This window comes from Hemitrygon akajei, chromosome 19, assembly GCF_048418815.1.
Source record: "Hemitrygon akajei chromosome 19, sHemAka1.3, whole genome shotgun sequence".
Classification (NCBI taxonomy): Eukaryota; Metazoa; Chordata; class Chondrichthyes; order Myliobatiformes; family Dasyatidae; genus Hemitrygon; species Hemitrygon akajei.
Genome location: NC_133142.1, coordinates 23379104 through 23402678, shown reverse-complemented (window position 1 = coordinate 23402678; position 23575 = coordinate 23379104). Strand labels below are relative to the sequence as shown.

The 23575-nt window shown below is 39.8% G+C and overlaps 1 protein-coding gene across 1 annotated transcript in view; it reads left to right on the top strand.

Annotated features, from left to right (window-relative positions):
• The window catches only part of dennd6a (DENN/MADD domain containing 6A), an 87220-nt gene that overhangs the window by 62613 nt on the left and 1032 nt on the right, over positions 1-23575 (top strand). The window contains exons 11-19 of the mRNA XM_073072247.1: positions 255-350; positions 482-576; positions 2938-3003; positions 10650-10714; positions 11393-11482; positions 14917-14970; positions 15067-15176; positions 19821-19923; positions 21147-21221. Coding sequence (XP_072928348.1) covers positions 255-350; positions 482-576; positions 2938-3003; positions 10650-10714; positions 11393-11482; positions 14917-14970; positions 15067-15176; positions 19821-19923; positions 21147-21221 — 754 coding nt within the window. The remainder of the gene's footprint in view (positions 1-254; positions 351-481; positions 577-2937; positions 3004-10649; positions 10715-11392; positions 11483-14916; positions 14971-15066; positions 15177-19820; positions 19924-21146; positions 21222-23575) is intronic.

Genomic DNA, 23575 nt, shown 5'->3' with positions numbered 1-23575 from the left:
AAGTAACACACACATTAGGATGTTTACTCTTTACATTCCTCTGATGAAGAAAGTTGGAGGCTTCAGATTAATGACGAATTGAGTTTTTTTAAATACTGCAGAAACATTTAATTTAGATCTGCCGCAAGCTGCTTTGTGGCTAATAGAGTTCTCCAGCAATATCAACAGTGTTGTGATCTCAACTGTCTTCTACACACTGCTAAAAGTTTCCTTCTGAGAAGTTACTTAATGATCTCCTCTTTTGATATTCATAGCTGTATTTCCCCGTTGAAATACTGCAGCGATTTCAGGCCGTACTTTACTATCCATGACAGTGAATTCAAGGAATACACCACGCGAACACAGGCCCCGTGAGTGAATTGTATTGTTCAGCTTACACATAAATATTTGAATGCATGAATGTTCAATGCCAGTAAATTGCATACCGATGCTTTTAATTAATTAAAATTCTGTTCTCTTGTTTGCTCTTCTGTTTACATAGACCACCTGTTATTCTTGGAGTGACTAACCCTTTCTTTGCCAAAACATTGCAACACTGGCCTCACATTATCCGAATAGGTGACATGAAGCCAGCAGGTAAACTTGGTGGGATATTTTTATTTTGCCAATCTCAATTAAGATGTCATTTTCATTAATAACCTCAATAGCAATACCTTTAAATTTTAAGTAGTTTATTTTTTTTTAAAAAGGTAATTTTCCTTACACCATTTTTTGCTCTTCTGGGCAATATGTTATTTTTAACAACTGGATCATTGCCAGCTTTTTACATAGCCAGTGGATTGAATTTTATACATCCAACTTGCAGACATCCCACCTCCCGCATGTTGATAGCGGCTCCCTGACGGCTGCAAATTATATACAATATCCCGGAAATCAATTTTTTGGAGAGGGAGATGTCTCTTTTCATGCTAAGTAGACCTATCAGTTTTCTCTGTGGGCGGGCTTTATAGTTGACCTCAAAAAATAATGACAGTGTTGCTCGCTGCACTGTTTGCAACAGTGATTTTTTCTATTGCCCATGGTGGGTTAAAATGTAAGAGACATGTTGAGGTGAGTTTAACAGGTGTCATTCATTCATTAGCATAGCTAATTATATTTAAACTAGCTGGCTAGCTGCTAAGGAGCTACTCTATTGATGTCCAACCTGATGAGGCCAAACTCCCTGTAGACTTGCTTAAAGTTGTAATAGAATTTTAAAAAATGACTCCATGGTAATATATAATGTAATATAAGTACATATTTCAATATCACATTTTCTGCATGTACCCAACTTGGTTTACAGATTAGAGAAAATCACTAAACAAAGTATTATGTACACCCTTGGAGGTCAACAGGGGGAGGGGGGGGTGAGTTTTTGCAGGGTGGGATGTCTGAACTTGATAGGTAGCTAATTAAATTGCTTCATGTGCCTGACATTTCTAAATTATCCATCAGAAGATTGTGAGCTATACCTGATATGAAATAGACTTCTTTTTCACCTGTTCCATATCCAAAGTTTTTTTGTTCTTTTTTCTCCTCACTGCCTGCCTAATAAAGAAACAACTGGCCTTCAATTGACACACCCTCTACACCAGTGAAACTGATGACAGGTTGGGTGATTGTTTCACTGAGTAACTTTGCTCGATCCGCCATGGTTGTTTGGATCTCTCAGTTGCTAACCATTTTGCCATAGTGATTGCCAAAAGTGCCAGTAATATCATGAAGGATCCCACCCACCCTGTTCATGAACTGTTTGTCCCACTCCCATCCGGGAGGAGACTATGTAACATCCACACCAGGATCACTAGACACCAAACCAGTTACTTTCCCCAAGCAGTAAGGCTGATCAGCACCTTCCCCCACTAACTCCATCACTGCTCTATTATTTCCTGTCAGTCACATATGCACAGCCTAGCATCACTTATGGACATACAATCTATGTATAAGCTACCCTAGGCATTTATATTTACTCCTTTTTTTACTATATGTGTGCTATATCTTTTGTGTTTCTTGTGCTGCATCAGATCTGGAATAACAATTATTTTGTTATCCTTTACACTTGTATACAAGAAATAACATTTCTCCTTTACATTTCCACACCATGTCTGCTTTCTGCTTCCTCTACTGCAAGTCAGGGGTAAACCCAAATTAGAGGAATGGCAATTCATATTCTGCTTTGGTAGTCTCCAACCTGACGGGATGAATGTTGAATTCTCCAATTTTTGGTAACTGTTCACCCTCTGTTCCTTTTCCTCCTGCAGATCCATCTGGCTCCCTTCACCATATCTCTTTCCCTCCCCACCCTCTCCATCTGCCCATCAACCTCCCACTAGTTCCCCTCTTAATCTTTTTCCCTTTATTCCATACTCTACTTTCCTCTCCTATCAGATTCCATCAGCTTCAGCATTTCACCTATTACCCCCCAGCTTGAGACACCTTTCCCACAAGTTGCAAAATTTTCTGATCAATACTAATAGTATAGCTTTTTATATTTTATGATTTTGGTGAGACCAATAATTTTGTGTACATACATCCTGTATAGTCTGTTTTCCACTGGTGTTTTTTTCTCATAAGTTATCCAGTATCCAGAACTAAGAATTCTCACTCTGTATATCTGAGCCAGATAGTTCTGTTTTAAAAAGGCTCCATTTCAGAATGAAGGTGTGCTTGCTTCTCAGCTTTCCAGTTTTCACTCAACAAAAATCAATTAGCACAGTTATAGAATGCAAAAAAGATGATTTATTATCAGTTTAAATATAAGTTCCACTTTCTAATAGGAATTAGAACTTTAAAAGATAAATGCATGAGCTGCTGCATCAAAATTTAAAGTATTTGATGAAAACAAAATAGATGTTCTTATGTTGTTTTAAATCTATTTTCCCTTCCTTTCTTTTCACCATCCCTTTATTACCTTTCCATTCCCTTGATAGAACTAATCTGTTTTATTTTCTGTTGCAGGTGATGTTCCAAAACAGGTCAAAGTAAAGAAATTGAAGAATCTTAAGACTTTGGATTCCAAGCCAGGTACTATATATCACTGGCTTGTTTAGAGAGTTACCAATTGTTAACTCAATTACTTGTTTGGTCATTTGTGCTCCAAGTTTAAAAATGGTAGTGACATTGTAGTCTGTTGTATGGAATCTGGGAGTCACTTTATGGAATCTGGGAGTCACTTGCAGTGCTGACATTTATTGCCTATTCTTACTTGCCCTTGTGGGTGGTGATTAAGAGCATTGTGAAAGTACTTTCACCAGTAGGACTACAGTGCTTCAAGTTGACAGTTCAAGCATGGAATTCCAGATTTTAGACCCAGTGACAATGAAGGACCAGTGATGAGTAGGATGTAATTTGGTAGGGAGCCTGCAGGTGGTGCTGTACTCACATGCCTGCAGAGCTGTGTCCTTTGGCGGGACTGGAGGGTATTACCTGCATAACCCTGTGTGAAATACAGGTATGCGTCGCTTAACGTCCACAATACATTATGTGATTTGGACGTTGTGCGAATACCGTATTATATACTTAGCAAACCTATATGGAGGACTGTAGCGTACCTGTGTTGACTAACTTGGCAAGAACTTACACTAAAACTGTATACTGTACACTATAATACACACATACACTATAATTTTTTATTTCATTTTAAACTTTTTTGTAAACATTTTCTTAGCCTATATCACAGATAATTTATCAAAGAGGATCAGGATCATCCACATCACTGTTCTCAACTTCCTCATAGTGTTCCACTGGAAGAGTTTCAGGTTGAATAACCTGCATCGATTGTCATGATTGTCGAGTGTGACATGGCTAATTCCCGAGCAATAGCATTCACTGGTTTTCCACCTTCATATTGTTTAATAACCTTTTGTTTCACTTACAAATCAATGCATTTCCTTTGCCTCTTGCTGCTGCTATTTCCAGTGGTTTTTCTGTGTTTGGAAGCCATGATGCACTTTACGGTAATATTTTCGAAAGAAAATTAAACAGAGAGATAAGGCTACTACACTCAAGAGACACACGATACACGAGATTGGTTACATACGTTACGTTGCATTCTCTGATTGGGACTATGGATGTATATGCGATCAGACATTATCCGAACAGATGTTAAGTGGCGCACACTTGTACTGCACTTCATTACGTGTGTGGTGCACATTCGAGCCATAGTGTAGCAGAAATGCTAGGAGTGAATGTTAGCAGGGTTAATGGAAACTTAGTCATTTTGAGGTATTCAGGCTGCTCTTGTCCAAGCAAGTGAAGAATACTTAATCACACTCTTGTGGTCTGAAGGTAGTGGAAATACATTACGTTGTCAGGAATCAACATATGATACTTTCTCTGACTTGCTCTTTTCGCCATGGTATTTCTGTTGCTAGTTGAGATGAGTTTCTGATCAATTGTAACCTTTGGGACTCAGCGATGATAATGCCACAGATTATGATGATTTGATTCTCTCTTCTGGGAAATAAATATTACATGGCACTCTGTGTCATGAATCTCGCTTGCTGCTTGTAAGCCCAGGCTTGAATGATGTTTAGGTCTTGCTGCATGTTCATTTGATGAGAAGTTGCTAACGGAGTTGAACATTACAGTCATCACTGAACGTTCCCTCTCCCCCCATTGATCTTATTGTGGAACAAAGTTCATTAATGATTTAAGCTGATTGAGCTGAAGGCGCTTCCCTGAGACACTTCTGCCGTGATATCCTGACTATGACAACCACAAACAACTGCTTTTAGTGTGATGCATGACTCCAACCACTGAGGTGTTTTACCAGAATTCCTTGATGCCACACTCCCTTAAATACTGCCTTGATGCAAATACACCATCAACCATGCCTTCCACCTCTTCGTCGATAATTAAACATAGACTAGGCCACAATTACACAATAATAATTTCCTATTTGTCAAAGTCAGAATAAATTTATTATCAAAGTACATATATGTTACCATATACTATCTTGAGATTCATTTCCTTGCAGGTATTTACAGGGGAAAAAAGAAATACAGTGGAGTTTATGAAAAACTATACATAAACAAAGACGGTGTGCAAAAAAGACTAATTGTGCAAAGAAGAAGAAAAAATTCTGAGAACTTGGGTTGTAGGGTCCTTGAACTGGAGTCTATAGGTTGTAGAATGATTTCACAGTTGTGGTGAGTGAAGTCATCAAGATGCCGCTCGTGATCTATGTCAGTGTTTTGCGGGCAGCTCACGTTTGTGAATCAGAAATAATTTGGTTATTTTGCACATTGTGAGGTAGCTATCAGTGTTGTAACTGCACTTGAACAGTTGATTGGAGGTGCAGCTTGTTTTAGGGTGCAAGTCTTAGTAGTGCTTAAGCTTAGTAGTAGGTCTTGGGTCTTAACCTGGGATGTTGTCTTGTCCCCCAGCCTTTTCTGTATCAAGTGCTCTTGCCTGTTCTTTGAAATCAGGTAGAGTGAAATGAGTTAGCTGCTGACAGATCTCTGTATTGATGGGGATCTCACAAGGAAACTGACATGAATCATCTTTTTGGTACTTCTGGCTGTATGTGGTTTTGACCTCTTTGCCATTGACATGTTGGACTCTGTGGCAGGGTATTTTGAAGTCTGTTCCTTCCATTAGCTGCTTAGTTGTTTACAGCCATTCATAAACAGATGCACCGGATTGCAGAGCTTTGATCACTTGCCTGGGATCATTAGATGCTGTTTCAGAATGCTCGTGAGCATGAGTGACTTAGCAGGCCAGTTTGTGCTGCCACCTGTCTTTGTATTCTAACCAAGAGAATCTACTCTGGGTTGCATAATTTACAGTGGACAATTCTGCAATTGGGCTATGTTTGTAGCTTTATCTTAGGTTGTCCTCTGCTTGTATTTTATAAAATTACACAAGGCGAAATTATGAACAAGGTGCTCCCAAGATTCTTGATCAGTGCTGGAACACTTCAAGGATGAATTGAACGTTCTCCCGCTCTCTCCCTCAACTTCCTCATATAAAGTTTTCTTTGGTAATCCTGATTACAAGGTTTGCCCACTTTATCTGTGAGATTGAAATGTCTGTCCATCAAAGACCCTTTTGTGCAGGGCCTTCTCTTGTTATTGTATCTTCATCATTTATCTCAGACTGTTAATGACAAAGGGACATTTATAACAATGTTATAAATATGACAATAAGATCATAAGATATAGGATTAATTGAATGTCATAAATATAATTATTAATGCGTTTCTCAGGGCTGGCAACTCAACAGTTTTGTTTGATGACTCCTCACTCTGTGTACAGTATAGAAGCAGACCCTTCTGTCCAACTGGCTGATGCTGACCAAGATTCCAATCTAAACCAGTCCATTTTCCTCAAAGCCTTTCCTATCCATAGACCTGTGGTAGGGCCATTAAATTACTGTTAATGCATGGGTGCCTCAACCACATCCTCTGGTGGCTTCTTTTTTAAAATTGAGATACTGCATGGAATAGGCCCTTCCAGCCCTTTAACCTACCGATCAGTATGTCTTTGGACTGTGAGAAGAAACCCACACGATCACAGGGAGAACGTACAAACTCCTTACAGGCAGAGGTGGGAATTGAACCCCAACCAGCTGTACTGTAAAGAGTTGTGCTAACACCTACGCCACCGTGCCACCTATATTTATTCTATATTCTGAACACTCAGAAAGAAAAAAACATTGCCTCTTGTGTTCCTATTACGTCCCTACTCCTACTGACTCAACTTAAATCTTTTCCCTCTAGTTCTTGTTTTCCAAAACCTGTGATAAAAGACCTTGACTATGTCACTCAAAATATTATGCATTTCCATGTGAGCTGCTGAAGGATACTGTTGCTTTAGCAAGTCTGGCATTTATCTCATCAAATTTGAACTACCAGTGACTGTGTGCTGCTAGGGTAGTTGGCCCCTGGCCTCTAACTGGAAGGTTTAGAAGCTCACTGTGATGATGGCCTCTAGGTAAGACTTTTCTGGTGTATGTGGTTCATCAGTTCTTCTTGATGTTGAATATAAGACTGTTGGGCTTCAAATTCTGCCATGTGTTCGTTCGGAAGAGAGACAACCAACACCTGATTATAGTGAAGTGTGGCTTTATTGCAAAATCGTAACTGGCACAGCGAGTACACGGCATCGCTGGAGAAGGCGCGTTCTGCCTTCCCCTTACATTCTACTCTTATTTATACCCCTTTTCCCCATTCCAACCCCTCGCTGCACATATTTGGTAAGGCCGAACTTTGTTGCACATATTAGGTAATATCGGGCACTTGTGTCCCCCTTATTGGCCCGATGCCATTCGCTCACGAGTTACCTGTTTCTTTTGTTTATTGAATCGCGTGACACTAGCAGTTTCGGTGTAGCGGAATCCCCAGTTTCGCTTCCTCCCTCCCTTGTACTCCTGTCTCCTAATATCACGTGAGCCACTCCTGACCTGTAGTGGCAGTCTCGAATTAACCCTAACATTAACCCTAACATTCCCTCCCTTGGCCTCCCAGAGGCCACATCCCTTACAAGCTTTTCTGCGGCTGCCGGGATCAGGCAGGGAGGCGAGCGTCCCCCGGCACTCTTTGGCGTGTCCTCCCTATTTGCATATCCTGATTTGTCCGACCTAGGGTCACAAAATATGGGTAGGGGTTCCCTAAACATCGGCAATTTTTACAAGTAGCATGCAACATTTCAGAAGACTTATTCAAAAGCAACTCTCAATTTCCCCCTTTGCATGGCCCATTCCAGTCCATGTTCTCCCATAGTGCGTCCGTTTCAGGGAGGGCTGTGTCCTCCCTCTCCATCGGGAACAAGGGCGTTTGGTACGCCGGTGGAGATCCATCCTTTCCAGTCAAGGCTCGATCTATAGTCCGGATGACTAGGGTCCTGATACAGGGTATGCAACAACAACCACACGTGATAAAGATAGCAATTGAAATAGACAGTCCTAGAGCCAACTGTCCCAGAAACGCTCCCCACTTGCCAAAGGTCTTATTTAGCCAGTAGAAAATGATGCCAGTTATTGTCCCCCTCCCTTCTTACCTTTTAATGCCCTGTTGGAGACCTCGGTGACAGGGTATGGACCATGCCACCGTTTTTCGTTCCAGGTGAGCTTCCCCGGGCCTCGGAGGAACACTTCCACTCCTACCTTGATGGTGTCCGACCCCTGCGGCTGCTCACTGTTAGATTATTGAACTCGCACAGTTATCAATTTTACCATATTTCTAAAAACTCTCATATACTCTGTTACTCAACACACAAATGTCTGAGTTTTGGTAACTCGAAATTGAAGTGCTCCATGGCTCCCTAGTACACGGAGAGGATCAAATGTGGGACAGTCGCCTTTCAAAACCTGACCTTCAAGTGGGAGATTTCTCCTCTTAACAACCAGTCTAAGGTAGGCGCCGTCAGTATCTCCGTGCACTACGGTGTACCGCGTCTCCTCCTCACTCCTGAGACTTTTATGCCCTTCGTGGGCGGCGGGTACCCTCACTCAGAAGACTTTGCACCGGCGGAGGATCCTTCTAAAAACAGAGAAGAAGAAATGAGTACTTACCAGTCACAATTCTGCACCGGGAATAATCTTTCCCAGGGTAATTTGGGGTTGGTGAGGTTCCGTCAGCAGACAAGATCTAACTCGGTAATTCAACTATCTAATGGAAGTCTTCGATATAACAGGCACTTCCTGACCTTACTCGAGGTGCGGCCGCAAGTTGTCTGCCGTCGGACCCACCAGCCTGTGTTGTCTCTTCCCTCCCCACGTCGGGATCACCAAATGTCGGGCTTCAAATTCTGCCCTGTGTTCGTTCGGAAGAGAGACAACCAACACCTGATTATAGTGAAGTGTGGCTTTATTGCAAAATCGTAACTGGCACAGCGAGTACACGGCATCGCTGGAGAAGGCGCGTTCTGCCTTCCCCTTACATTCTACTCTTATTTATACCCCTTTTCCCCATTCCAACCCCTCGCTACACATGTTTGGTAAGGCCGAACTTTGTTGCACATATTAGGTAATATCGGGCACTTGTGTCCCCCTTATTGGCCCGATGCCATTCGCTCACGAGTTACCTGTTTCTTTTGTTTATTGAATCGCGTGACACTAGCAGTTTCGGTGTAGCGGAATCCCCAGTTTCGCTTCCTCCCTCCCTTGTACTCCTGTCTCCTAATATCACGTGAGCCACTCCTGACCTGTAGTGGCAGTCTCGAATTAACCCTAACATTAACCCTAACAAGACCAAGCGCAGTAAGTGCATCTTAGATTCCATCTTAGATGCGGTTGTGGTCTCTTGAGACCAGTCATCGGCAAATAGATAGATAGATAGATAGATACTTTATTCATCCCCATGGGGAAATTCAACTTTTTTCCAATGTCCCATACACTTGTTGTAGCAAAACTGATTACATACAATACTTAACTCAGTAAAAAAAATATGATATGCATCTAAATCACTATCTCAAAAAGCATTAATAATAGCTTTTAAAAAGTTCTTAAGTCCTGGCGGTAGAATTGTAAAGCCTAATGGCATTGAGGAGTATTGACCTCTTCATCCTGTCTGAGGAGCATTGCATCGATAGTAACCTGTCGCTGAAACTGCTTCTCTGTCTCTGGATGGTGCTATGTAGAGGATGTTCAGAGTTATCCATAATTGACCGTAGCCTACTCAGCGCCCTTCGCTCAGCTACCGATGTTAAACTCTCGAGTACTTTGCCCACGACAGAGCCCGCCTTCCTTACCAGCTTATTAAGACTTGAGGCGTCCCTCTTCTTAATGCTTCCTCCCCAACACGCCACCACAAAGAAGAGGGCGCTCTTCTTTGGAGATAACCAGCCGTCACTTCCTATAACATTGTCTTTGTCTGTGGACTTGCATTGAAGCACTTGTATTTTCCAGTGTCTTGAGCATAAGCGTAAATGAAATCAAGATTGAAAATTCTTGACCAGGCACAAATCATTCATTTCCCACTTGGCTTCCAATATTGTTGAGAAATTTTGCTAATTTAAGCTGCTGAATTTCATCCTGCTCTTGGTTAATATAGTGAGCCACCTTGTCAGGTATACTGGAGAGGGAAGGTAATGAGGAAAATTAAAGCTAGAGTGTTTTCATGTGCCAAATCATATTTACCTTTCCACCAGCTATTGAGTGTGACTGAGGAAAGTTAGGCAAGTGGTGCTATTACAAATGTAGATATATATTTAATTATAAAAATGAAGTGCTGGCAATACTCAGAGATCAGGTAGCACAAGAGAAACAGTTAATATTGAAACATTGACTTTCTTTCTCACTCTACTGGTACTGCCTGACCTGATGATTTAGAGCAATTGTTTTTTGTCTCACATTTTTAGAATCTGCTGTTTTTAAATTTTAATATTTCAATATTTTAATACTTTATTTAAATGTCTGTCTGAAATATTAGTAGCATTGCTAAAACACTGGTTTATTTCATAATCTGTGAGTGATGTGAGAATTTGATAATAGACAGATTTAAAATTCTCATTGCTGAACATTTGGAGTTTCTGATGCCTGGGAATCTGTGCTCATGGACTGGGTGTGAGAAGGAAAGGTCAAATGATGCCGATTCAGAACACTTGCACTTTCAACTTGTTCGCACAATTCTAGATCGGCTAGTTGATTACCAACTGTTACCAGCCATGTTATCATCTTATACAGACAGGATAACATTTCTGATATCAATATTGTATATTTTTCTGCAGGTGTGTACACTTCCTACAAAACATATCTGAGCAGAGATGAGGATATAATAAAACAGCTGCAGAAGGTAGGCTTTAAATGGTGAATAATCAGTCACTTTTCTTAGTAACATTTTATGAGCTGTTGTGTGGTGCACAGTCAGAGAGGATGAGTAATCCCCTTTGCAATGCCTCAGTAAATGAATAATGTCCACAGTAACTGTGTCAATGACTTCTTCAGTCCCTGCAGCTACAGTGTGTAAACACCAGCCTGATGTCATGTTTTTAAAGAAATAGATGTTGTGAATTGCTTTGAGGTTGCCTAGATGTACAATTATGCACAATCTTTTTTTATATTAGGAAGAAAATTCCTTCCACATAAAATGACCCGGATTCCATCCCAGTCTGAAGTACCAGCTCACTTTGCTATCACTTTAGATTTCTAGTTATCGTGCACATCCTAAAAACGTAGATGTGAAAGACCATATTCAGAAACGGCGTATATAAAATATGATTTTAAAAATCTGGTACAAGTACTCTCAAGTAATAATAAAAGATTTTTTGCATTATCCACATAAACATTTCTTACCTAGATATTCCCTAAATTATATAGTCTTGGATGTGCCTTTAAAATTGTTTTGTTTTCTCAGGAGGTGTGAGTAATTCAGTTTTTAAATCAATAAACTTTGTGGACAAAATTTGCAATCCTGTTTTGAAGTGGATATCCTTATGTCCTTTTAAACCACAATATATTTGCCTCCCTACAGGGAATACAACAAAAGCGTCCTTCAGAAGCTCAGAGTGTAATTCTTAGACGTTACTTCTTGGAACTGACTCAAAGCTTCATCATTCCACTGGTAAGTTAACTTAATTGAAAATGGCTTTCAAAGAGTTGTACAGTACAAATACGGGCCTTTTGGCCCAACTTATCCATGCTGACCAAGGTGCCTGTCTGAGCTAGTGCCATTTGCCTGCATTTGGCCCATCTTCCTTTGAACCTGTTCTATCCATGTGTTTATCCAAATGCCTTTGAAATTTTGTAATTGCACTGCCTCCACCACTAACCTTTAGCAGTTCATCCTATGTACCACCATCTTCTGTGTTGATAAACTTAATAGCCGCCTTTAGAACTTTCCCTTCTCACTTTAAGTCTTTGCCCTCCAGTTTTAAAGTTCCCTACTTTCTGGGGGTGGAGGGTGGGAGGGAGTCTGTGACCATCCACATTATCTCTGTCTCTCATGATTTTATAAACCTTATAAAGTCATCCCTCAAACTCCTTCACACCAGGAAAAACAGTCCCAGCCTAACTAGTCTCTCCTTGTAACTCAAATCTTCCAGTCCTGGCAACATCCTTGTGAATCTTTTCTGCATCCTCTCTAACTTGGTCACATTTTTGCCACAACATCGCAGCCAGAAGTGCTGACAAATCTCACCAATGCCTTTTACTCAATGCACAGACCAATGAAGGCAGACAATCTATTTGCTGCCTTCACCACATTATCTACGTGCATCACCACTTTCAGGAACCAATGTACTTCTACCACTGGGTCTCTCTGCTCCTGGGTCTCCAGGTCTTGCATATGACCACATAGGCAACATCTATCACCTGGTCACCTCTTCAAGGATCTCAATCAAAATTGAGAAACGATTTTCCATTAACAAAACTATGTTGACTATCCCTAATGAGTCCTTGCCTAAATGCAGATGGATACTGCTTCTCAGAATCTTTCCCACTACGGGTGTTAGGCTCCCCTAGCTTGTCTTTGCAGTCCTCCTTGATTAGACATTCGCCACACTCCAGTCTTCCAGTACCTTACCCGTGGCTGATGAAACCTTTGCCAAGGTCCAGCCTTTCTTCCCTTGCCTCACACACCATCATAAGAATCACTTGGTCAAGTGCTGGGGATCTGACCACCTCAATGCTTTTCATGACTGCCAGCGCCTACTTTCATAATGTTCATATGTATATCGCTATTCTCATGACTGAATTCACTAGCTTCTATGAGCTCTCCACTGTAAAGGTAGATGAGCAGTGTCCCTCACGTATGCAGTTGTGTGTATGCAGCCATTCTGATCCTTATGGGAACCTTCTCTTTATCATGTCCTTTTGCTCAATATATTCATGGAATCTTTTGGGATTCTCCATTACCTTATCTGTCAAGGATATTTCATGTGCTGTCAAATATACTTCATACAAGCCATACTTAAAGATGACACCAAGTTGCAGTCTCTGTCGAGATCGTGACACCGACTTAGTTGGTTTTTTTAAGTTTGTAGGGATGGACTTGGGGATATAGAGGAGAGTTAGGAGTCGGATTAGGGTTTAGGGACTGTGATTTGGGTAGTTAGACGTCAGATTGGAGTTTAGGGCAAGGGATGTGGAGGAGTTAGAGGTCAGGCCTCCAGTCCGCGTTCAAAGGCCAGCAATGTGAATGGGTGACAAAGGAATCTGGAATCGAGGCCTCTGCTCCGCACTCAAGGCCAGCAATGTGGACGTTGGGAAGAAGGACTTCCGTTGTTGTCGGTCGTCCCAGATTGATGCTTGTCCATGAGAGCAGGAGGCACGTTAGTCAGTGTGCTCAGAGTTCGAGCTGCAGGGTCCCATCAGGACTGCCACTGTGTGGGTGGGAGGGAGGAAAGGGGCTTGTTTTGTTGCTTGCTGTGTTCTGTGTTGTTCTGCCGAGCATGGTGGGCATGCTGTTAGTACTGAAATGTGCAGTGACACTTCCAAGCTGCCCCCAGCACGTTCTCAGATGTGCTGGTTGTTAATGCAAACATGTTTCACTGTATGTTTTAATGTACGTGTGATAAGTAAATCTGACTGAAAATATTTGACCTTTTATAATCTTTCTCACTGGTACACTTGTAATCAAGTTAATGTCAGAGTACTTGAGTCCTTTTAGAGCCAGTCATACAGCAGGCAACGGGCCTCACTGCCTGCAAGTTTACACTAACCATCAGTCACTCATGTACACTAATCCACATTAATCCCACTCTTTATTCTCTCCAGCTGGAGGCGTAGAGGCATCAGCACTGGACTTCAGGCTGAGAGGTCCAGAGTTCAAATCCAGCCAGCTCCCGTTAAGAGCTGGTGATCTCTTTTTTTAAAAAAAAACCTCACCTGGCAGAAGGCAAACCATTGCTGTAACTTGCCTAGTACACGATTTCCCAATACGTCAGAGCGGCGTGGAAGGAAGTCTTCCGTTACCTGGAAATAATTCCGGATGTGACCTACCTATTATTCTCTCCACATACTCACAAACTCCCTCCAGATTCTACCACTTTCCTAGTCAGTAGGAGCAATTTACAATTACCATTTTAAGGCAGTAAGGAACACAGAGGACTCTACATGGTCACATGGAGAGCAGACAAACTCCCGCCAGACAGCGTAAAAGATCAGGATTGAACTTGGGTCTCTGGTGCTGTGAGGAGCAGTTGTCCTAGCTGTGTAATTCTTTTGGTTCCAACTGGCCCATATTTTCACTTTTCTTCCCCAGTTAACTCGTATTCTGTTCTGTGCTTCTTGTGGCATTGACAATAGTTCTTACAGTGGCTTAGCAAAACAAGCGTTCCTCCATGTGTCAGCGGGAACAGTAAAGGTTCACATTTTTGAACCATTAAAAACATTGAAGCCTAATTCAAATTGTTTGAAATTGCAATTTATATACCTCCTTTCCTCACTTGCAGAGCTGGAACTTTTTAGCTATTTAATCCATTCACCAGATAGTTAAAAGTCCTGAATGAACAAACAAGGAAATAATTCTGGTGTTATTGTCTTTTAAAAGGCTGACCACCACAGACATGGAGCAAAAAACATAATGATGGAGGAACTCAGGGAGTCTGGCAGCGTCTTTGGAAAGAAATAGCCAGTCCACATTCTGTACTCTCAACGTGAAATATCAACTGGCCTTTTCTCTTCACAAATGTTTCCTGACCCACTGAGTTCCTCTTGCACTTTTAGTTTTTTTGCTCCAGATTCCAGCATCTGCAGTCTCCAGTGTCACTACAGATATTTCATTGAAAACATTGGGGTAAAGAAAACCTTTTGTTTTGAAATCCATTTTATTTTAATCCTTTTAATGTAGCTTCGAAAAGAAAACCTAATTTGGTCACTGTGGGTTCTGTAAGTGATTAATCCAGATTATTTCCACATTGTTCTGAAGTTAAATAATCCACATCTTAGAGAAATTGGTTTAAGTCTGCTGTGATATAATACAGTGCATGAGGAAGAAAATAATTTTGAGGAATTTGTTTGAACTAGTTAAGTATTTTCTCACTAATTTTGTTTCAGGAACGATATGTAGCCAGCTTGATGCCTTTACAAAAGAGTATTTCACCATGGAAAGTAAGTGAGGATTTTTTAAATTCTTCAGAAAATAGTTCATTTTTGTTCATGTCCTTATAACTTGTGACTTACATTTTTATTTAATGCCTGATTCAGAGTCCTCCACAATTAAAGCCATTCAGTGAAGAAGAGTTCATGAAAACGCTGGAAAAAGCAGGACCTCAACTCACCTCCAAGTTGAAAGGAGATTGGATAGGTCTTTACAGGTAGGTAGCAACTGATCAACTTGCAGTACACCTTAAAAAATTTAAGATGTTTTTGTAACCATGGCTTAAAGATTAGAGTTTGAAAGTATAAAATAAGAGAACAACCCAATGAATTAGTTGACTAATGAAATAGATAATAAGATATTCAACAGAAACAAATGTGTGGCTATGAAATTCAGTATCGCTGTTGAGCTAAAATTAATATAAGTCCTAACCAAATGGGATAAAAATGATGGAGAATAAAATATTTAGGGGAAAATTCGACAAACCTTTTTAAATATGACAGAAAATATGTAATACCTTATCTTTGCTTCATTAATCATGTTACATTAGAGGGATCAAACCCTGAGCTGCAAGGGAAAGCCTTGAAAGTCACTCGAAAGAATCCATGCACAATGAACTATTGAATGGATATAGTTTTTTTTTTAAAGTCCAAAGCAAGGAAGTTTGGTTTCAGATTGAACCTTGAAATATGCATCGTTCATAAATGATTGGACTACTGAACTGTACAACAAGCAGTCTTGGATTTTATCTATAAACTGAGATGGGAAAATTAATAACTTTAAAATAAGGGACTTCTTCATGCAGTTCAAATAAAACATCATTCAGAAACCAGACTTTAGAACAATAATAAAGTGAGATATGTAAGTATGAAGGCTGTATTGACTAAGGTAGACTGGGAATCGCTGATTAAAACAGTAGAGAAATAATGACAGGTATTTAAAGAAATACATATTCGATTGAGGAATAAAAACCTTACTGGAAATATGATCTATTCATCAGCAATAAGGAAGTTCAGGATAATTAACTAAAAGAAAATGCTTTTAAGATGTTGCAAAAAAGCATGGTAAAATTGTGTTTTGGAAAAGTTTTGAGAAGCAGCAAAGAATAAACAGAATTCTCAGAGAAAATGGCTTGAGAAGAAATTAGCAAAAAAGCATAAACAGAATTGTAAGATTCTGTGCAACAAGAGAAAAGAGTACAATATCTCATGTGTATCCTATTGAGATAATGATTAGAATCTGTAATGGACATTAAATACAGTAGATAACAGAGGCATTAACAAATGTTGAGAGATAATGTAGGGAAGATAAAGGGGAACTTGTGGATTAATTTGGCTGCATTCACAAAGGTTTCATTCAATGTGCTGGTTAAGATTTTGGCTTCTGTACTTGTAGGTAAGTGTGCCTTAGTATTTTAGATTAAATCTCGTGATATATAGAGATGCTGTGGGGTGGAATTATAATTGGCCTGTACTCACTAGTGTTTTGAAGAATGAAAAACAAACTCATTGAGGCAACAAGTTTCAAGAAGGAATTGATAGGATAGATACCATGAAACTGTAATCCAGAATTAGAAAACATGATCTCAAGATGAATGGTTTACTTAGGACAGTGATGAACAGAAACCTCTGTGCAAAAATTTGTAAATCATTTATATTCTTTCCCCGGAAGAGCTGTGGATGCCTATTCGAGGCTGAAGTCCACAGATTTTTTTCATACTGGCAAAATCCGTGATGGTGGAGAACGGAGCAGACTCTCGGAACTAAGTATTCTACTTAGCTTTTATTTCTTGTATTCTTGCAATGCTTTACAGAAGTGATTTGCAGTTTATTCAAAATCAAGTGAAATTTTGTTTAGGTTTTTGTAAATGTTATTATTTAATTAGAATAATTGTTAAAATTTAAAATAATTTTTAAAAAATAAAAATGTATTTTTAAATTAAGATATCCCTGCAAGTGTACTACCAGAGACTTTGGTCAACATCTTCAACTGTTTTCCTCCTGTGCCTCCTCCTTCACTCCAATCATTTTTCCTCTCTACCTTTACAGTTGCAGCAATATTTATGTATTTCTCATTACCAAATTTAGTAGCTTGTGGCATTGAATATTTGTTATCTATGGGTGCTCTAATTGTTTAATATTTTACTCTTATAATGGGAATACAACACTTAAGTATTTGAGCATTTGATGGTGTTCTAATGTGTAAAATGTTTGTATATAGTTGAGGTGGACTCCAAATCAAAAGATGAAATCTTCATAAAGTAATCCTTCAGTCCATTTCTTCCCACAACACCCACCCCCTGTTGAATTTACGGATCACGTTTCAAGAAAAATGTTATGAATTTTTTAATCCCATTCCCTGAGCACATTCATGCTATCTCTGGTGTTAAAAATGCATTGTTGGCTGAAAAAATTTCATTATCAGATCAGTATAGATCCTGGCAATTTGGAAACATTAAAGAAGAGATAAAATTCTAAATGTGTATGGCAAAACTTCAATAACCCTCTATCTGATTATTCCAAGTGATCATCATCTGACTCGTCTGCTGTTTCACGCACTCCACTTACACTCAGTGGGGCCCTGGTTACTGTTCTCCCTTTAAACTCATCCGGGTCACTGAAAAACTTACATTAGTGTGCAAATATTAAAAGTTTATCAGGACGTAGAAACAACATCCAATAGTCCAGAACGCCTAACAGTCTGGCACTGCCAAAGTCTCAATTAGCGGAGTAGTAGGACCTCATGAAGATGCTTGCAAGTGCCCATAATACCCAAAATGTTTTACAATTCTATTAAAATTGAGTGCCTCTCAAACTGATAATTGTTTAATAAGTAGTATTGCTGGAGAAGGAAAACTCTGATATTAAATCTCCACTGCCTTGCGACCATTCCCACCCATGGGAAAGGCTTCGGGAGTAAACCCCGAGGAAGAAATCAGGAGCCGGGGTCCCTAAGGCAGTTTGATGTTGTTTACAACTTCACTCTGGCAACCTCTGCGACAACACTGGTGCCAGACTGTATTGGTGTTTGCCCTTGCCTTGGACTACATCAGTCACGTGAAGAGGGGGAGCCCACTGCATGGGCAACAGACGGTCCTTCAAATCCTCCTGCCCTGGAGAGGACACAGTCCACCAGAGGGCAAACCCAAGATCCCCCAGATTGACGGCTGCCTACAATGGCTGGAAGAACACAGCCAGTCAGGATGGCATTTGTAGAAAGAGAAATTAGTTTCATTTTTAGGGAAATTACCCTTCCTCAGAAGTTCAGTAATTACTGTGTGTCACTGTTTGTAGTAAAGGAAAAGCCAAGGAATTAATAGTGACAAATTCTCACTGGTTCCATTATGGGGTTTTACAGAAAGCAAGTTGGAGTAAAGAACCATATTCTTCCCAAATTCTTTCAATTCAGAAATCATTCTTAACTTTTGAGAAACTATGCATGTAATTTTTTATGTGAATTGAAAAAAAACAAGGATTTATAAACCAGTTAGCCAAACAATTGTCAGGAAATGAAAGTCTATAGATAAGGGTGTAACAATTAACCATTTGAAAATATTCAGCTTATCAGAAAGTACCAGCAGGGATTTGTTAACAGTAGTTCATATCTGATAAAACTTAATCACTTTGGAGATATTAATAGATTCATCAAATTGGATGTAAGTGACAATGAATATCAATAATCGAAGGCTGCACATATCTTTGTTTTGAAAATGACAAGTATAATTTGGTGATGAAAGCTAGCTGCTTTAGTTTTAAGGAAATGCAGCGGAGTTTTCCTGGATTGATATTGGACACCGAGTGTGAAATTATAAGGAGAGATTATACAAACTTGGAATGTATCTGTTGGAAACTGAAGAGTGAATTAATCAAAGCTTTTAAAAGTATTAGGGACACTGATAGGCCAGATAGAATGGAATTATTTCTGTGGGTTGATGAGTCAACCAAATAATTTCTATGGGTTGATAGAGCCAGGCTTGTCAGGGGTGAAGTTAGAAACAATAGATAGATACTTTATTGATCCCAAAGAAAATTACAGTGTCACAGTAGCATTACAAGTACACAGATATAAATATCAGAAGAGAAGTAGAAAAAAATAAGTGACCTCAAACAGTCTAACAGGAGGGAGATCATCACTTCCCCGGTTATAGGTTAACACATTATAGAGCCTAATAGCCAAGGGTAAGAATGACCTAATATAGTGCTTTTTGGAGCAGCGCAGTTGTCTTAGTCTATTACTAAAAGTGCTCCTCTGTTCAACCATGGTTGCGTGCAGAGGGTGAGAAATTGTCCAGAATTGCCAGGATTTTCCATAGGGTCCTTTGTTCTGCCACAGCCTCTAGTATGTCCAGTTTGATACCTATAAGAGAGCCAGCCTTTCTAATCAGTTTATTGAGCCTGTTGGCATCACCGATGTTGATGCCATTGCCCCAACACACCACCACATAGAAGATTGTACTGGCGGCAACAAACTGGTGGAACATGTGAAGGAGAGGCCTGCATACTCCAAAGGACCCCAGTCTCTGCAGGAAGTAGAGGCGACTCTGGCCTTCTGTACAGTACATCCTATAGCAACTAGAAGTTTGGACTCTCATCATTATGGTTGGTGTTAGCCCAACTGATAATTTTAAATCTAGGTATTAAGGAATGTAGGCCACAAGAAACAAATTTTGAGTTGTTACTTGTCAATAATGACATCACTCAAGGTGCTCATCCTGACAGACCATTGTCCAAACAGAATCAAAGGTTTACTTTTCCTGTTAACTTTGCGATTGACAAAATAAAACTCAAAAATGTCCACTGTCTATAACAATATTCATCCAGTGCTCTATGTTCTTTTTACGTTTGTTTCTTATTCAATTAAGGCAATTTCTGAAATCACCAAATTTTGATGGTTGGTTCCGGTCAAGATGGAAGGAAATGACACAGAAACTGGAGGCTTTGCACCTAGAGGCCTTATGTGATGCAGTAAGTAAAAGTAAAGGGAATAAAATGTAGTCTATGTTTTGTGCTTTGTAACAATACTTTGTTCTGCTGTACAATAGGTTGCTCATCTGTTAAAGAAAAGTGGGAGGTAAACTGGAATTGTAGACCAGTCAGCCATTTTTTTTAATATCAGGAAAGAGGAGTGTGAATTGATAAATAGGTTTATGACTATCATGTTTACTGAGGGTCAGTTTATTAACAAATGCCATGCAAGTAGTCATTAGATACAAGGTCACAACGAGGTAAGATTGTGAGGTCAGGAATCCATCTTGCATACTGGGGAACTGATAAATAATGTTGTAACAGTGGGATAGAAGGTGTCCTGGAGCCTGGTTTTTCCAGCTTTCATATCTTCTGACTGATTTGGTTAGAGTGTGTGGGGGGGTGGGTGGTGAAAGGGAATTCCTTGACTATGCCGATTGCTTTACTGAGGCAGCGAGAAGTGCAGAGTCCGCGGAGAGAAGGCAGGTTTTTTGTGATGTGCTGAGCTGTGACCACAGCTGTCTGAAGTTTCTTGCAGCCACGGGCAGAGCATTAGCCATACAAAGTTGTGATGCATCTGGATAGGATGTTTTCAATGGTGCATCAATAAAGATTGATGAGGGTCAGAGGGACATGCCAAAATTCTTTAGCCTCTTAAGGATGCTTCCAAAAGTAGAAGAGTCTCGGACCAGTCAGAATAGAAGGACATCTCTTTAGGACAGAGATGAGGAATTTCTTCAGCCATACAGTGGTTAATCTGCGGAATTCATTGCTGCAGAAGACTGTGGAGGCCAATTCATTGATTGTGGAGGTTGATAGGTACTTGATTAGGAGGAGTGTGAAAGGTTGTGGGGAAAAGATAGGAGAATGGGGTTGAGGGGGAAAATTATACAGCCATGAGCCATGATCAAACAGTGGAGCAGACTCGATGAGCCAAGTGCCTAATTCTGCTCTTAGAGTATATTTTGTGGTCTTAAGTACAGGTACTAGTAGTTGGACCAGGGCAGACTGTAGCTCAGGATAGACTGGCCAACCATCTGAAAATGTTCAGTTGATCAGGAAGTGCCAGCACAGATTTTAAAAAGAGTAGATTCTGTTGGTTGCTGATCCCTGATTTCTAAGCAAAACCAATATCTATCCTTGTTACTGTATATTGAGGTGATTCATGAAGAGCCTTCAGTCATGTCTTCAGATTAATTTGAATATGATCTGTTCCTTCCTAGGATTTACTGATCTGGATTCAGAAACACACTGAAGTTGAGGTAGTGGATTTAGTACTAAAATTGAAAGAGAAATTAGTAAGTACATTTTGATGCCTTTTTTTATTTAAAGACTAATATTGTGGAATTTCAGTTTCAAAGTAATTTCAAACCATGACATACTGATAAGAGAACATTGTATATTTACAGTGATAAATAAATTTATCAGGTGAAAAAAACAAGCAAATACTCCACTTTAAGAAAAGTATGGGAAAATGCAGGTGCAACCTATTCACTTGCAGTAAATTTTTGTGATAAAATATATTTGCAATGTAATGATCAGTGTGTACTGATAGGGGCTTGGGTAAAACAACTTTTTAATCATAGTTGGGCTCCTTTCATATTGAGCAGATTTTGGCTTTAGGAGGTGCTTTGGCAAGTTATTTTTATGTGTTGTAAAATCACATCTACTGCTCTGTGACACTCAGTCTCAAGCACAATCTTTTTCCATGCCTGTGGCATTGTTTAGACTTCATTAAAATTTCATAAAGTGTCAATTTGACATTCATTTATTTACAGAATACTGATTTCCATATTTAATTATTCCTCTTGAGACAGGTAATGCTTTAGAGAGTTATAGTCATAGAAAAATACAGAGTGGAAACAGGCCGTTTGCTCACTGTCAAAAGTTTCATCGATTACCCAGGACTCTAATCCCAATTAATTTTCTTCAATTCCATCAGCTCCCCCCCCCCCCCCGCCCCCCCAGAATTTCATTTGGCTTCACACTAAGGGCAATTTACAGTGGCAAATTAAGATACGTAATCTGTGTAAGGCATTTGATAGTAGATATCAAATCAATAAAACTGGGCTAAAGAAATCTGCAACTCAGTTGTAATGAGCGTATTTGATCTGAAATTGTAACTCGGTTTATCTTCCCACAAATACTGCCTGACCCTCTCAGTGTTTCTAGCATCTTCTGTTTTAATTTCAACAATCTTCTTCAATGTCGCAGTCAGGTTTAGTAATTTATTGTGTGTAGCAAGTGTATTGTTACATTCTCAAGCTTGGCATATACTGATCAGGCCTTTAGTCCAAAATCTCTATATGAACTGCTGTATTTGTGTAGTTTTTCTCAAACTTTCATGTGGAATTACTGCATTTTAAATGGAATTTAAATGAAAATGTTACTCGTCAATACAAAAAACAGGTCTGACCATATATACAACACAAATGAAACATCTTGCAAATGGGGATTATAAGGTGGTGTTAAATGCAAGAAGCTAGCCTTGTCAGTAATGACCTCTAAATTTCCTGTCACCATTAGCTGACAAATACTTAAAGATAATGTGGTCAAGCAATTGTGTTCATTCAGGAACAAACTAAGCAACAGCAATGACTGAAGTGTGTCACCAGGAGCTTTCAGGTAATAGCTTTGGCCTAAGAGAAAATTCATAGGTCAAAAAGAGACTGTGTAGTAAATTCTGGAGGTTTGTGTGAATGCATAGCAATGAGCTGTAGCTTGAAGGCTTTTATCCTGAAGAAGACAATGGTCTTGCTGTGATGGAAATGGCTTTATTTTCACCAGGTTTCTAAAGTAGGCGGTAGTAACCTAGAACTGAAAGCAGTATATGCTGTCAGATACATGATTAGGTACATACAATTCCTTCCTTCCATCATTTAAGGCCAGAAGTGGGGATGATTTTGCAATTCTCCGGGCTAAGTACGTAATTTCAGATTCTAGAGTTTGTTGATTAGCATCTAAAGATGTGCTGATGTAGCAAGTAACTCATACAATGAAGATGCTGGACAATGGCCATCTCCTACATAAGCAAGTTAACTGTCTATCCTTCCGAGGACATCATTGCTGAATACCCACCATCAGAATCTTAACTGGAACAGTCATATAAGAACTCTGATTCCAAAAGCAGGTCACTGGCAAGTCTTGGCCTGTGGCAAGTGACTACCCCTTCCAGTACCTACAATCCATAAAATGACAAATTACCCTCCAATTGACAAGATGTGAGCATCTCTGACAACACCATTAAACGACTTAACTGGCCACCTATAAAATTAATTCCCTCCAACACTGGTATGCTCTCCTGCCAGTTATACCATTACATGTTTACTGCAGGGGCTGTCTGAGCTACTCCAACAGCAGCTACTAATCAAGCGTGCAAGAATACCACCTTCTGCAAGTTCTTCTCGAAGTGTCACACCATGCTGGTTTTGAATGTGTTACTGGTTTTCTGTTGTCATTGATTCTAAATTCTGAAACCATCACTCTGTACAAGTAGCTTCACCAGTTCAAAACACTGGTCACCACAACCTTCTCAAAAGTAGTTAGGCCTAGGAAAGAAGTGAAGCTTATATTCCTGTCAACGGACATTTTATAAATGACTGATCTTTCTTTTTTGTTTCTAACCATGGCACTGTTGCTGAACAAACCAGCT